The sequence below is a fragment of the Delphinus delphis genome, chromosome 15 (assembly GCF_949987515.2).
Source record: "Delphinus delphis chromosome 15, mDelDel1.2, whole genome shotgun sequence".
NCBI lineage: Eukaryota > Metazoa > Chordata > Mammalia > Artiodactyla > Delphinidae > Delphinus > Delphinus delphis.
In genome coordinates this window covers 82162777-82177430 of record NC_082697.1, presented here as the reverse complement: position 1 = coordinate 82177430, position 14654 = coordinate 82162777, and the positions used below count along the sequence as shown (strand labels likewise).

At 46.3% G+C, this 14654-nt stretch overlaps 1 protein-coding gene across 2 annotated transcripts in view; it reads right to left on the bottom strand.

Moving 5' to 3' along the window:
- The window catches only part of SMURF1 (SMAD specific E3 ubiquitin protein ligase 1), a 102232-nt gene extending 100303 nt beyond the window's left edge, over nt 1-1929 (bottom strand). For both annotated transcript variants that reach the window (XM_060032424.1, XM_060032425.1), the window contains exon 1: nt 1618-1929. In XM_060032424.1, the coding sequence (XP_059888407.1) occupies nt 1618-1672 (55 nt within the window). In that variant the 5' untranslated portion in view covers nt 1673-1929. The remainder of the gene's footprint in view (nt 1-1617) is intronic.
- Between the last annotated feature and the right edge of the window lie 12725 nt (nt 1930-14654).

The window sequence follows — 14654 nt, the reverse complement described above, 5'->3', positions numbered from 1 at the left end:
CTGTTTTCAGGGATTTCACCAATAATTGAGGGCCATGCATTTGCCATAAAGTGTCCAAAATGATCACTCTCTTTTTCAAAGAATCTGACCAGACTGACTTTTAAGTCATCATCAGACCAGTCACTGAACAGAAAAATCCAGGGGAAAATCCCCAACAGGGATTAGCCTGAACTTATTTCCTTTCCAGAGCGGGAAATATTCACGTTTGGAAAGTCCCCCAGCAGAACCGTATTTGTAACACTACAATCTGGCCTCAGGTGTGAATTTAAACCGGAAGACGGGGCAGCAGACCCGCAGGAATGGGGAGAGCGAGAAAGAGCAGATGAGGGTGCAGACTGGTCCAGGATCTCTGGAGCCCGCTAGCGAGGGTCAAGCCGACAGACACCGCTGGCAGCTACACACACCCGAACCACCACGTCGCATGCCCAGAGCAGAGCTTCGCGCTCACCCTTGAAGGTTGCACTATGAGCCACCTAGGAGACACGGGCATTTCATTGAAGACTCAATGAGAGTGAATCAAGGAGTCTGCGTTAGTGCAGCTGCCAAAGCCTCCAGAGTGTGCGTGGGGTGCGGGCGGCGGGGTGGGGGGGAGGTTTTTCAAGGATGCTGGCGGGTGGGAGAGGGGTGACGGTAAAGGAAAGAACTGAAGAAGCACAGTCAAGAGTAGGTAGTGGCCTGGCCTGAGAGAGAAAGGAAGTGGACTAGACTGAAGAGGTCTGGACCAGAGGGGAAGTGAGAACAGGACTGGGAGAAGCTACGAGATAGGATTCAGGAATTCGAGGCTGAAGGAAAGGGTGGAGGCCGCCAGACAGAAGCAAGGGGGCGGGGCTGGGAGATAAGCGGGGGCGGGACTAGGTAGAAAATGAGGGGCGGAGTTTAGGGGAAAGTGAGGGGGCGGGGCTGAAGAGAAAAAAGGGGCGGGGCCCGGAGGGGAGAAGCTAGGGGGCAAGTGGGGGGTGGGGAAAGCAAGAGAACGGATGAGGGATGGGGTGAGAAGTCAGTGGGTGGTTGGGGGAGAGACCTGGAGGGAGAAGCGAGAGGCAAGGCCCGGAGGGGAGAAGCGAGGGGTCAGGTGGGGGGAGAGATAGGGAAGAGCCAGAGAATGGGAAGGTGGCGAGAAGCGAGGGGAGGGACTGAGAGGGAAAAGAGAGGGGGCAGGTGAGGGGAGAGGGAAGAAATCCTGAGGGAGGAAGGGGTTGAGAAGCGGGGGGCGGGGCCAGGAGAGGAGAAGCGAGGGGCTAGAAGGAGAAGGAAGGGAGCGAGAGGAATGGAGGGGAGGGAGACGGAGGGGGTCCAAGAGGGGAGAAGTGAGGGGGCGGGGCCAGGAGGGGGTAAGCGAGAGGAGAGGGCAGGTGGGGGGGAAAGAAGGGAAGCGAGAGGGCGGGTGGGGGGGGGGTGAGAAGCGAGGGGGCGGGGCCGGGGAGAAGCGAGGGGGCGGGGCCGGAGGGAGCAGCGAGGGGCACTCGCCGAGGGGGGCGACCAGGTCCTGGGACAACGGCCGGCGTGGGGGAGGGCCGCTTCCCCAGGGCGCCCTGCGGGAAATTCCGGGGCTGATGAGGGGCCGTGCGGGGTGCGAGTGGGCGCCGGGTGTCGGCGGGGGCCTCCCGCCGGCCGTACCTGTCAGACGGATCTTGATGCTGGAGCCGTTCCTGCGCGTCCCGGGGTTCGACATCTCCCGCCAACGATCAGGCAGCCGCGGATCCAGCGCTGCCGCCCCCCGGCCCGGCCCGGCCCGGCCCCGCCGCCGCCGCCGCCTCAAGGTTACGGCTCCGGGCTGGGCGCCGGGGTCCGAGCCGGGACACGAACTCCGCGGCCCAGGCGTCCGGGCGGCTGGCGGATGGTCGAGCCGGGGGATCGGCTCTCGACCCGGCGCCCCCGACCCTCGCTCGCTCCCAGCCGAGCCCAGTCCGGAGCCGCCGCCGCCGCCGCCGCCGCCGCCGCCGCCGCCACCACCACCACCTCAGAGCCGGACGCCAGCCGCCCTCGCCGCTTCCGCCGCCGCCACCGCCTCCCGGAGCCGCGCGCGCTCCCGCCGTCGTGCCGGCCCGGCCCTGCGCGCGCCCGGGTCGTGCAGCCCCCACGCCTGCGTGCGTGCGCGCGCCCGCGGGGATGTCTGGGCGGGGCGCGCCGCGCGGCTGCGTCGCCCGCTCAGCCCAGGGCGCCAAGGGTCCGGAGCCGGTGGCCGGGTTCCCGGCACCCGTCAGACCGGGAGGCGGGAGGAGGAGATCGGGTGCTGGGGCCGAGCGCTTCGGAGGCCCGCGGAACCCGGCGCGGTGTGCAGAGCCGCGGGGCCGGGAGCGAGCGCCGGGCACACACCTAGGCGGGCGGGACGGCTGGGCCAGCGCGTGGTCGCCTTTGGTCTTCGCCACATTCTCGAAGGGAACCGGTTTGCCGATGCGGACGTTGAGGTTCAGAGAACGGAATCGATTTTCCAGGTCTCTCACTCAAGGCTCCGAGCTCCTGAGAGCTGTTGAAGGGGGGCTTACAGGAAGCCGTGGCCTGTTACTACGCCAAGCACTTTGCACGAATAGGCATGCAATCCCAGTTTATTTACTTTTAGTAAAGAGCGTCTAGACAACGCAATTTCAAGGGAGGGACTTCTCAAAGAGACAAAGTCCCCTAGGTGTGTTCTGGGCAACTAGTGCGCTCTATTGACCCATAACAAAGTTGCCAGAATCGCAGAAAGTGCCATATATGGACAAGGTAAACAAGATGCGAGAGATGGATAAAGAGGTAGATGTTTGTCATTATCCAATCTGCATACAGTTTAGCCAAGCAAAAAGGCAGCTTTACGGCCTGTGTTTCCCTGCCTTCTGTTAACACTTCTCCCACAGTCGCAGGGTAGAACTAAAAGCCCATTATGCTTTCTCCAGCAAACAAACTCCTCTGTTTGTTAACCCGTTACAGAGAGGAAATACTGTGTTGATAGAGAGGAAAAGCTGGGTTTGTTTATCAGTCTTGTTTTTGACCAACTACCTGATTCTTTGAATGCCGTTTTTGGTTTGTGTCCTAAGGAAACCAGGCTCTGAGCCCTTGCAGCCATCCCTTGCAGCCAGAGACCTGTCTTGGGGTCACAGTCTTCAGAATAGATCCCTCTTCCTGGAGACCCTTGACATGTCCACCTGCTCAGGCTGAGCTCAGGACTCTCTCCTGGGCTGGATTCAAGGCTGCCTCTCCCAGCCTCAGTCAGTGACATAAAAGGACAGGCCTAGATCGTTTCTATGGCCCCTTGCAGCTCAGACTTTGATTCTAGTGAAATATCCAAGAATACAAACTATGTTGAGTCAACAGAGCAGTAGATCCAGAATCCAGCTGTTTCTCTTTGAGGTGATTGTCACTGAGTTCCTGGATCTGAATCAATCCATTTAGAGCCTGCAATGCCTGGAGTAATCCCCATTCTTCTTTCAGTCCGGTCAGTATTTTTCCCTCTGCTTTGTTCGCATATTCAAGAAGTCTCTTCTCTGTAAACCAGACTAAACGTCTTTTTTTCTCTGCTTACCTGAGTGTGGGCCCCTGTTCTTACCTCAGCTGTTTCTTACCTGAAAACCTTTCATTTCTTAACCTCATTGTTTTCTTACCTTCCTAGATGTCTGGGCCTTTTCTTGTTTCCTCAACAGCTGAGTCAGACCACTTCTGGAGGTTACTGGATTGCATTTCATTTATCATTAACAAGTAATACATGGCTAGGGACAAGGAACATAAATAAGTCAGAGCTCCAGCACTTCCGAGGCTCTGTTGGTTGGATGAAGCAGACAAGAACTGATAATGATACAGTGATAGAGATGTGCACAGAGGCTAGGAATAGGACCATTCTACTTGGCAGGAGAGAGATGAGAATAGCTTAGAAGAGTCACAGAAGATCTTGATCTAGGGCTTTAGAGGCAAGTTTAAGCTCAAGTTTGTTGGGCAAAGAGGTGGGGAAGGGCATTATAGACAGAGGGAACAGCATGCGCAAAGGCAAGAAAGTGAATGCATTTCCCAGCGCAGTTTTCAGCGTAAGTGCAGCCATGTAGCTGCTGGATCTTCTCTCCTTACACCCTACTCCATTAAAAGTTGATAGAGATGATAAAAGATATTTGCCCACTTAAAAATCATCACCCGGGCTTCCCTGGTGGCGCAGTGGTTGAGAGTCCGCCTGCTAATGCAGGGGACACGGGTTTGTGCCCCGGTCCGGGAAGATCCCACATGCCGCGGAGCGGCTGGTCCCGTGAACCATGGACGCTGCGCGTCCAGAGCCTGTGCTCCGCAGGGGGAGAGGCCACAACAGTGAGAGGCCCGCGTACCACACAAAAAAAAAATTATCACCCACAATTTTGTGTTAAGGCTGTAGGCAAGCCCTTATACTGAATTTAAGATGTACCTTGATACCCTTTCATTCTGTATCAGATGTGTCAAAAATTCTGTCAGCCCTCTGTATCCACGGGTTCTGTATCTGTGGATTCAACCAATCTCTGATCGAAAATACTTGGAAAGAAAAATTCCAGAAAGTTCCCCAAACCAAAACTCCTCTGCACCAGCAACTATTTACATAGCATTTACATTGTATTTGGTGTTATAAGTAATCTAGAGATGATTTAAAATATACAGGAGTACAATGAGGTATCACCTCACACCAGTCAGAATGGCCATCATCAAAAAATCTACTAACAATAAATGCTGGAGAGGGTGTGGAGAGAAGGGAACCCTCTTGCACTGTTGGTGGGAATGTAAATTGATACAGCCACTACGGAGAACAGTATGGAGGTTCCTTAAAAAACTAAAAATAGAACTACTGTATGACCCAGCAATCCCACTACTGGGCATATACCCTGAGAAAACCATAATTCAAAAAGAGTCATGTACCACAATGTTCACTGCAGCTCTATTTACAATAGCCAGGACATGGAAGCAACCTAAGTGTCCATCGACAGATGAATGGATAAAGAAGATGTGGTACATATATACAATGGAATATTACTGAGCCATAAAAAGAAACGAAATTGAGTTATTTGTAGTGAGGTGGATGGACCTAGAGTCTGTCATACAGAGTGAAGTAAGTCAGAAAGGGAAAAACAAATACCGTAAGCTAACACATATATATGGAATCTAAAAAAAAAAAAAAAAAATTAGTTCTGAAGAACCAAGGGGCAGGACAGGAATAAAGACACAGACATAGAGAATGGACTTGAGGACATAGGGAAGGGGAAGGGGAAGCTGGGACGAAGTGAGAGAGTGGCATGGACATATATACACTACCAAATGTAAAACAGATAGCTAGTGGGAAGCAGCCACATAGCCCAGGGAGATCAGCTCGGTGCTTTGTGACCACTCAGAGGGGTGGGATAGGGAGGGTGGGAGGGAGACGCAAGAGGGAGGAGATATGGGGATATATGTATATGTATAGCTGATTCACTTTGTTATAAAGCAGAAACTAACACACCATTGTAAAGCAATTATACTCCAATAAACATGTTAAAAAATAAATAAAGGGCTTCCCTGGTGGCGCAGTGGTTGGGAGTCCACCTGCCGATGCAGGGGACGCAGGTTCGTGCCCCAGTCCGGGAGGATCCCACATGCCGCGGAGCGGCTGGGCCCGTGAGCCATGGCTGCTGAGCCTGCGCGTCCGGAGCCTGTGCTCCGCAATGGGAGAGGCCACAACAGTGAGAGGCCAGCGTACCGCAAAAAAAATAAATAAATAAAGTATACCGGAGGATATGCGTAGGTTATATGCAAATACTACATCATTTTGTATAAGGGCCTTGAGCATCTGAAAATTTTGGTATCTGCAGGAGGTCCTGGAACCAATCATCCACAGATAGGGAGGGATGACTATACTAAAGATATCTGGAACAAATAGATGGGAAATGTCAAACAATTCTGCTGAGGCAGAGATGGAATTCAGTGTCTCTGCAAGTATCCTCTTTGCAATGACTTTACAAAATGTAGTTTTGACCCTGCTTTTCTGTGTAGGATTTAGTAGCTGATTTTATTGCCCCAGATGTATCACTTCCCTGAGTCAGTGTTATTGGGCATTTGAAAGGTTTTCCAGCTGGGGAAAAAATCTCTTTGGATCTAGCTGCAGCAGTTCTTAACCTCTTTTTGAGTCCCAAACCTCTTGGGAATCTGACGGCAGCAATGGAACCTTTCTCCAGAAAATTTCATATGGGCAAATACACACCAAATTTTGCATCGCATTTCAGTGGGTTCATGATCTCCTGAAGCCAATTTGTATATCCTGTACGTTCCCATCGCCCCTAGATTAAGAACTCCTAACCTAAAGGCAACGACCAAGCAAATAGCATTGGGAATATCCAATATGTATGTGTTCTGCAGAGCAGTAGCTCCTTTTGAAGGCAGTGGGTATGCTGAAAAGAGGGCAGCTATAATCCACACAGACCTACAATTTACCCTAGCTTCATCCTATTACCAGCTGGTGCCAGAGCAAGTTAATTAAATCTCCAAGTCTCACTTTGCTCATCTGTAAAATGGAGATAAAAATACCTCTCACTCAAAGTTATCATGAGGCTTAAATTAAATCTTGGGTGTAGATTTAGCAGTCTAATACAGCAGGCACTCGGTAAATGGTAGTTCTTATTAGTACATGTAAAATGCATGTGCTAGTCTTTGCTCCAAAACCTGCAAGTTCTATTACCCTAGGGAAATCTGTTTGGAATACTGTGCAGAGGATCCCTTGTGGGAGTACAGACAGCTATAAAAAATGCCTCTTGGGGCTTCCTTGGTGGCGCAGTGGTTGAGAGTCCGCCTGCCGATGCAGGGGACACGGGTTCATGCCCCGGTCCGGAAAGATCCCACATGCCGCGGAGCGGCTGGACCCGTGAGCCATGGCCGCTGAGCCTGCGCGTCCGGAGCCTGTGCTCCGCAGCGGGAGAGGCCACGACAGTGAGAGGCCCGCGTACCGCAAAAAAAAAAAAAAAAAAAAAGCCTCTTGAGGACACGTCTGGACCTGAGCTGTTGCCTCTGAGGCCAGTGGCTAGATCAGACTGGACTTTAAGGTCTTTCGTAGATCTGGCATCTAGTATTCTTTTACTTTTCACCTAAACATCAGATTTTTAAAACAACAGGGTGTATAAAATCATGTTTAATTAGCACATCTATTTATTCTTTTACGCCCAGAAGCCTTTAGGATCTTTCTCTAAATTACAACCTAAACTTGATGCAAGTCTTAGTACATTATTATCATTGGTAAGGTTTTTTACTTGTTTTTTCTAATTGAAATTTTTATTGAGATAATTGTAGATTCACATGCAGTTGTAAGAAATAATACAGAGAGATCCTTTGGACACTTTGCCAGTTTCCCCTGATGGTAACATTTTGCAAACTCGTAGTATTCAATATAATATCACAACCAGGGTACTGACATTGATAAAATCCAGTGATATTTAGATTTTCCCAGTTTTACTTATACTGATGTGTGTGTGTGTGTATTAAATTTTATACAGTTTTAACATGTGTAGGTTCAAGTATCCACCACCATGGTCAAAATACTGAACAGTTCCAATGCCACATGGATCCCTCATGTTGCCCTTTTGTACCCACACCTTTTGTCCCACTCTCAACACCTGGTAACCAGTAATCTGTCCTCCATTTTTTTTTTTTTTTTTTTTTTTTTTTTGCTGTACGCGGGCCTCTCACTGCTGTGGCCTCTCCTGTTGCGGAGCACAGGCTCCGGACGCGCAGGCCCAGCGGCCATGGCTCTCAGGCCCAGCCGCTCCGCGGCACGTGGGATCCTCCCGGACCGGGGCACGAACCCGCGTCCCCCGCATCGGCAGGCGGACTCCCAACCACTGCGCCACCAGGGAAGCCCCTGTCCTCCATTTTTAAATGTTGTCAATTTTAGAACGTTACCTAAATGGAATCATATAGAATGTAATCTTCAGGGATAGTTTTTTCTCATGCAGCATTATTCCCTGGAGGGTCATCCAGGTAGTTACATGTATCAATAGTTCCCTCCTTTTTATTACTATGTAGTGTTCTACAGTATGGATGTATCACCGTTTGTTTAACCAATCATCCTTTGAAGGACACCTGAGCTAACTCCAATTTTTGGCTATTACAAATAAACTACTATGGACATTTGTGTACAGGTATTTATGTGAACAGAAGTTTTCATTTCTCTGGGATAGCTATCCTAGAGTATAATTGCTGAGTGATAAAGAAAGTACATGTTCAGTTTTATAAGAAACTACCAAACTCTTTTCCAGAGTGGCTGTAGCATTTCACATACCTACCAGCAATGCTCCTCTGCATTCTTGCCAGCATTTGGTGGTGTTATTTTTCCTTTTAGCCATCCTGATAGGTGTGTAGTTGTTTTATGGCTGTGGAATTATTTGAGATACAGATTATTTCTTCAAATAGATGCAGCCAAGTAATTAGGGGCAACTGCGGAAAAATAATTCCAAAGTCTTTCTTTAAAGATCATAGCTGAACCCCACAGTCCGTGTTCAGAAACAGGTAAGGTCATGAGTGGAAATGAGAAAATAATTGAACTGCTATTATTCATTTTAAAAGGTAATTTTGTTTATAGAGTAGCTCTATAAACAATGTGATTAAACAATGGGCCATGATCAACACATCTGAACAGCCAAGAAGCAGATTCTTTTATCAGAAACAGTGTGGCCAGGATGCCACCCCTGATCCCCTAGGAATTAATGCCATCTGTCCTTATCTCTCAAGAATATAAGCTCTAAGAGAGTAACATGCAGAAAACAAACGTATGGTTACCAGGGGGGAGGGATAAATTGGGAGATTAGGATTGAAATATACACACTACTATATGTAAAATAGATAACTAATAAGGACCTACTGTATAGCACAGGGAACTCTACTCAATACTCCATAATGGCCTATATGGGAAAAGAATCTTAAAACGAGTAGATATATGTATGTGTATAATTGATTCACTTTGCTGCACACCTGAAACTAACATAACATTGTAAATCAACCATACTCCAATAAAAATTTTTTTTAAAAGATTATAAGCTCTAGAAGGAGTTCCCAGCTGGTTGAGTTTAAAGCCTGGCTGTCTGGGGACAGTGAGAAGGAAAAACGAAGCCCCTTTTACCTGCATCGTGGGAACTGGAGTGCTGCCTCCTGCCCAAACTATACACAGTAGGTTCTTTCTCCCTCATAGGAAGAGAACTGAACAGCCCCCAAAAGCCTAATGTCTGCCTCAGGAACACAAGGGGGAAGGAGAGCCACAGATTAACATTCCCTCTTATTTGATTAAACGGATACCAATAATTTAGAGCTCGCTTTTTGATTCCCCAAGCACACACTGACTCATGGGAAGATGGAGACAGCCTAACAAGAAGAAAGGAAGTCCGTGATTTAAAACAAACTGGAGGGCTTCCCTGGTGGCGCAGTGGTTGAGAGTCCGCCTGCCGATGCAGGGAACACGGGTTCATGCCCTGGTCCGGGAAGATCCCACATGCCGCGGAGCGGCTGGGCCCGTGAGCCACGGCCGCTGAGCCTGCGCGTCCACAGCCTGTGCTCCGCAACCGGAGACGCCACAACAGTGAGAGGCCCGCGTACCGCTAAAAAAATAAATAAATATACTTGGGAGGTATGGCTGGTAACTTTATTTCTCATAAGGCAGCCCCCCAACATTTGCTTCTTTTTAAAAGGCTTGAGCAGCTTTCTCAACAAGCCACGTCTATTTCTGCCGTGAATTTTCATCTCAGGTTGTCACTTAGAGGTATAATCAATGTAGACGTTGCAATTTGCTCAGAGGGCAAAGTCCGTGGTGTCTTAACTGAGCACAGGACAAGGCTGTCATACTTCTCTTTTAAAAGTGAGAGTCCTTGGAATCAAGTGCGAAAACAGTTTGATGTTCGCTCTGGAAAGTACTCGCTGCAAAGAAAACAGACTGCCCTTACTGCAGTTGAATTTATGGATTCCGGTTAGATTCTCAACTCATGGATGAAAATTAAGAGACTTGAATGTTATCCTAAATAAACCACATTGCATCCGGATGGAATATTTTGATACTAATGGGCTGGTCTTAGGAGAAGCTTGTGTTGGAAAAAGGGTGAGGCTAAGTATCATTAGAGATGTTTCATGGAACTCATCTGGCTGACACATCCTTTCCCTGAAGGAGTTTCCATCCCCTGAATGCAATCTTTTGCAGAACACTTCGTATCTAAGTGGGTGGGATAAGAGGGTGAGAGGGGATCGGCGCCAACAGTGAATGACTTAGGAAAGCTATGAACCTGCCATTGGCCTGGAATATGGTATTTGGGTAGCACTAGATTGTTTTGCCAAAGAGCTATTTCTCTTCTACTGGGAAGACCTGGTCTGGAAGTTCAAAGAAAGAGTTGCTGCTTTGGCCCCTGATCACTCAGATGAGAAAACTCCTGCGTTTTTTGTTGTTGTTGTTGCTGTTTTGGTTTTTTGTTTGTTCGTTTTGCCGCACACAGCTTGCAGGATCTTAGTTCCCTGACCAGGTATTGAACCCGGGTCCTCAGCAGTGAAAAAGCCAAGTTTTAACCACTGGATCGCCAGGGAATTCCCACTCCTCGGATTTAGATAGAAGAGTATTTTTAGTTCAGAAGCCAGATTTATGGCCATGGTCAAAGAGAAAGCCCATGTCTACAGTCTACCAGGGTTATTAGGGTGGCTATGCTCCTCAGAAATCCTTCTGGAGAAGTCCCATGAAAATCACTTTCTAGTCTCCTTTGGATTCTAATTTCTTGATCATCCCAACATTTCTTTCCCCACCTTTCCTCAAAACTAGAGACTTGCCATGAATTGTTTAACAATCATCAGAGTTTCCTTCCCTCAAAATGCGTGGAGAACTAAAAACCCAAGGCATGTAAGAACCAGGATAAACCCCAGAGCAATTAAGTCCCTGGCAATCACCACGTTAGGCAGATGAGCTGGATTAGACTTGGTATCAGCAGAGTGGGTTTAAATATTCCCCTGCTTGCTGGCTGTGGGATCCTGGGTGATTCCCTTAAATCTCTGAACTTCAACTTCATCTATAAAATAGATATAATACCAATAACATACTGTTATTATCAGCATTACTGGTATGGAACATGTCTATAAAAATACTCTGTTAAGGTGCCCTGTGATTGTTCTTAATCTAGGGGCATTTGTGTCTAAACCTGCAAGCTTCCAGAGAGGGATTTTGGTTTCCTAAGTGTATTTATTTAACTGAATGTGCAGGTAATGATCAGGACTTTATAAACAATAAAAATTCCCCTAATTTTTAATAATTGTTAAATGTTATGGTTCTCTGCCCCCTCCCCCCACCACACACAAAGATCTTCTGTTTATTCTTGGCGTTCTGAAATTTCACAGCATTGAATGTAGGTATTGGTCTTTTTCTTATTTATTCTGCTTGGCATCCAGTGAGCCCTTCACCCTAGAGATTCCTTCAATTCTGATAAGTTTTCTTTCATGATATCTCTGGTAATGTCTTTCCCTGTGTTTTCTCCTTTGTCTTTTTTTTTTTTTTTTTTTTGGAACTCCATGTACTCAGATGATGGGCCTCCTGAATCGATCCTGTCTCTTATTTTTCTCCCAACTTTTTCATCTCTCTGTAACTTTCTGGTCAGTAGTCTGAAAGATTTCCTTATCCTTATCTTCAAACCACTCTCTTGGATTTTTTTTCCTGGCAATCATTCAATTTCTCAGATTGCTCCTGGTTCATACAATCTTCTTGTTTTATGGCTGCAATATCTAGCTTCTCAAATCTGTTGAGAATATAAATTAGAGATTTAATTCCCCTTACCTTCTCTGAATTATATGTCTTCGAGCGAAAGTTGTTGTTTCATTCACCTTGGCCTTTCTGTTTCATCATGCTGATTTTCTTCTTGTGCTTGATCATGCAAATTTAACAACAGGAGCCTGGGTTAATTTTTCTGAACAGTTGGTTCAGATTTCTTATATATATACATCTATGCGTTCCCATTAGGATTCTCCCATGAATAGATTAGCTGACTGGGTCTGATAAAAGGTTTCATGACCAGCAGCTGAGTAAGAAGAAAGTCATTCTGATTCTTGATCTTTTATACATGATTTATTTTTACTCTCTGGAAATTTGTAGGATCTTTTCTTTTACCAGAGTTTTGAAATTTCACAGTGATGTGCTTTAGGCATAGGTTAATTTTCATGCATTTTTCTGGACCCCTTGCTGGATCCTTTCAGTTTGGAAATGTTTCCTTCTGCTTTGGGAAATACTCGAATTATTTCTGTCATAATTTTCTTTTCTCTATTTTTTCATTCTCTACTTCTGGAATAGCTCTATTCAGATTTTGGACCTCCTGGATTCCAAGATTTATATAACCTTTTTTATTTTATCTTCATCATTTTGCCCTACTTTATGAGAGACTTCCTCAACTTCATCTTCCAACCCTACTGTTGAGTTTTTCATTTCTACTACGTATTTTTAATTTCTAAGAGTACTTTTTGTTCTTGGGTTTTTTTAAAACAGCATCCTATTTTTGCTTCTTGGAAGCAATAGCTAATCTCTTGAGTATACTAATGATACCAGGATTGTTTAATATTTTTTCTTTGTATGACTTTTCTTCCAAATCTCCCACCAGTGCTATTTGTTTTGCCTCTATTATGTCAAAGACCTTCCTCAAATGTTTGATGATTCCTGGTGGCCCTTGGCCTGTTCATTTAAGAGTGAGGTGCTAAAAAGCTGATCGGAAGCTCTGAGACCCTGGGATAATCTGACTGGTTGTTTCCTTGTGGAGCCCACAACACCAGTGTCTTTAGTTCTTTTCTCTTGGGGTGGTCAGATTTCCCAGAGAAGGATCTTCTAGTCTCCTACTTGGAGGATCTACACCTGGCTGAGAGCATTCCATTTACCCAGTGGGGTGTGGGGCTGAGGGGGTGCTCACTGTTTCCTATGTAATTTATTTAATTCCCCTGCATTCAGCACGATAAATCTGCTTTCAACATTGCCCAATGTATTCTAGTACAAAGACCTTTTTTACCCAATTGAGAAAACTTCCAATTTACTGCCAGGGGAAGGGTCAGATGATCAGCCCCCTGGAGTAAGAGGACATAAGGGTTTCTTTTTAACTTTTAATTATGGAGAACTTCAAATATCCACACAGGGCAAAAAAAACCCAGAATAGTATAATAACTACCCCTACCATGGACCCATCACCAGCCATCACCACATTGTCAGATGCACAAAATATATTTCTTTTCTACTTCCTTATCCCATATTACTTTGAAACAAATTCCAAACATCATTGCATCTGTAATCATTCAGTACATATCTCTTTAAAATGACATTTTAAATTAACATAACCCTAGTATTAAATCTAAAAAAATTAACAATTATTTAATATCAAACCTCAATTCGATGTTCAAGTTTCCAATGTCTCAAATGTCCAATGTGTTTTATTTTTACATTTGTTGTAATCAGAATACAAATAATACAAATACACATTCCAGCTGGTCAATATGTCTTTTATAGGTTCCCTCAATGTGCAATTTTTTATTTGAAATTTATTAAATGAGGAAACAGCTGTCTGTCCTGCAGAGTTTCTGCCAGTCTGGATTTTGCCGAGGGCATATCTGAAGTGCAGCTTCACATTTTCCTCTGTCCTCTGGATTTCCTGTAAACTGGTAGTTGGATCTAGGTGCTTCTTTCTAATGTTCTCTCTTCAGGTAGCCCGGTTCTTTCCTCTGTCTCCTCCATTCTGCTGTTGAGCCCATCCAGTAAAGTTTTAGTTTCAGTTACCATATTTTTCAGTTCTAAAATTTCCATTTGGTTCTTCTTCATCTATTTCTTTGCTGAGACTTCACGGGCTCTAGGCTATCACCTAAATGAGGTCTTTTCAAATGCGAACACATGGTAGCGTGGCAAGGCGTGGTAGCCAGCCTCCAAGGTGGCATCCAGTGATCCCTGTCTCCTGGTCGCACACACCTGTGTAGCCCCTCCCACTTTCTATGAGGGTTCGTTTGTACGACCAATAGCAGATGGCAGGAGGGATGCTATATCCCTTCTGAGGTTAGGTTATAAAGGTCTGTGACTTCTGTCTTGGGCACTCTCTCTTTTTCTCTCCCATGCACACACCCTCAGATCACTTGTTCCGGAAGAAGCAAGCTGCCCTGCGGTCAGGTGGTACCTGAGGCCCTGCTCTGTCCCTTACTAAAAGATGCAAGACAAGTTAGATAACCTTGTGAGCTCCAGCTTCTTTACTTGGAAATTGATCATTTTTGCCTCACCTACTTCTCAGGTCATGAGTCTCATGTAAAATAAAATACATGCAAACATTATATGACTATTAACTTATCTAATCCTTATTTCACAGATGAAAACCTGAAGACCAAAGGAACGAGAAGAATTGACGGGTGAGGCACAAAGAGAGCAGAGGATTTAGAAAAGGAGCCAGGTCTGGAGTCCAGAGCTTGCGAGTTCAAGTCCAGTTATCTTCTCTGCTATGCCTAAAGGGTCACGTGCTATTATGGTTAAACAGTCACTCCACGTTTCAGAAAAACAGCAGATGAATTATGAATCGTACGTGGTTAACCAAGAGACTGACATTTCTTCTACGGTATATAACAAATTGGGGGTAAATGCATGAGGGTCAGAGTTTTTCCGTGTAGCTTTTACATCGTGAAATTGACAGAGCCAGTTATTCCTTCCTTCCTGTCTGTTTCTCTGCCAGTCACTGCAACATCCCTAG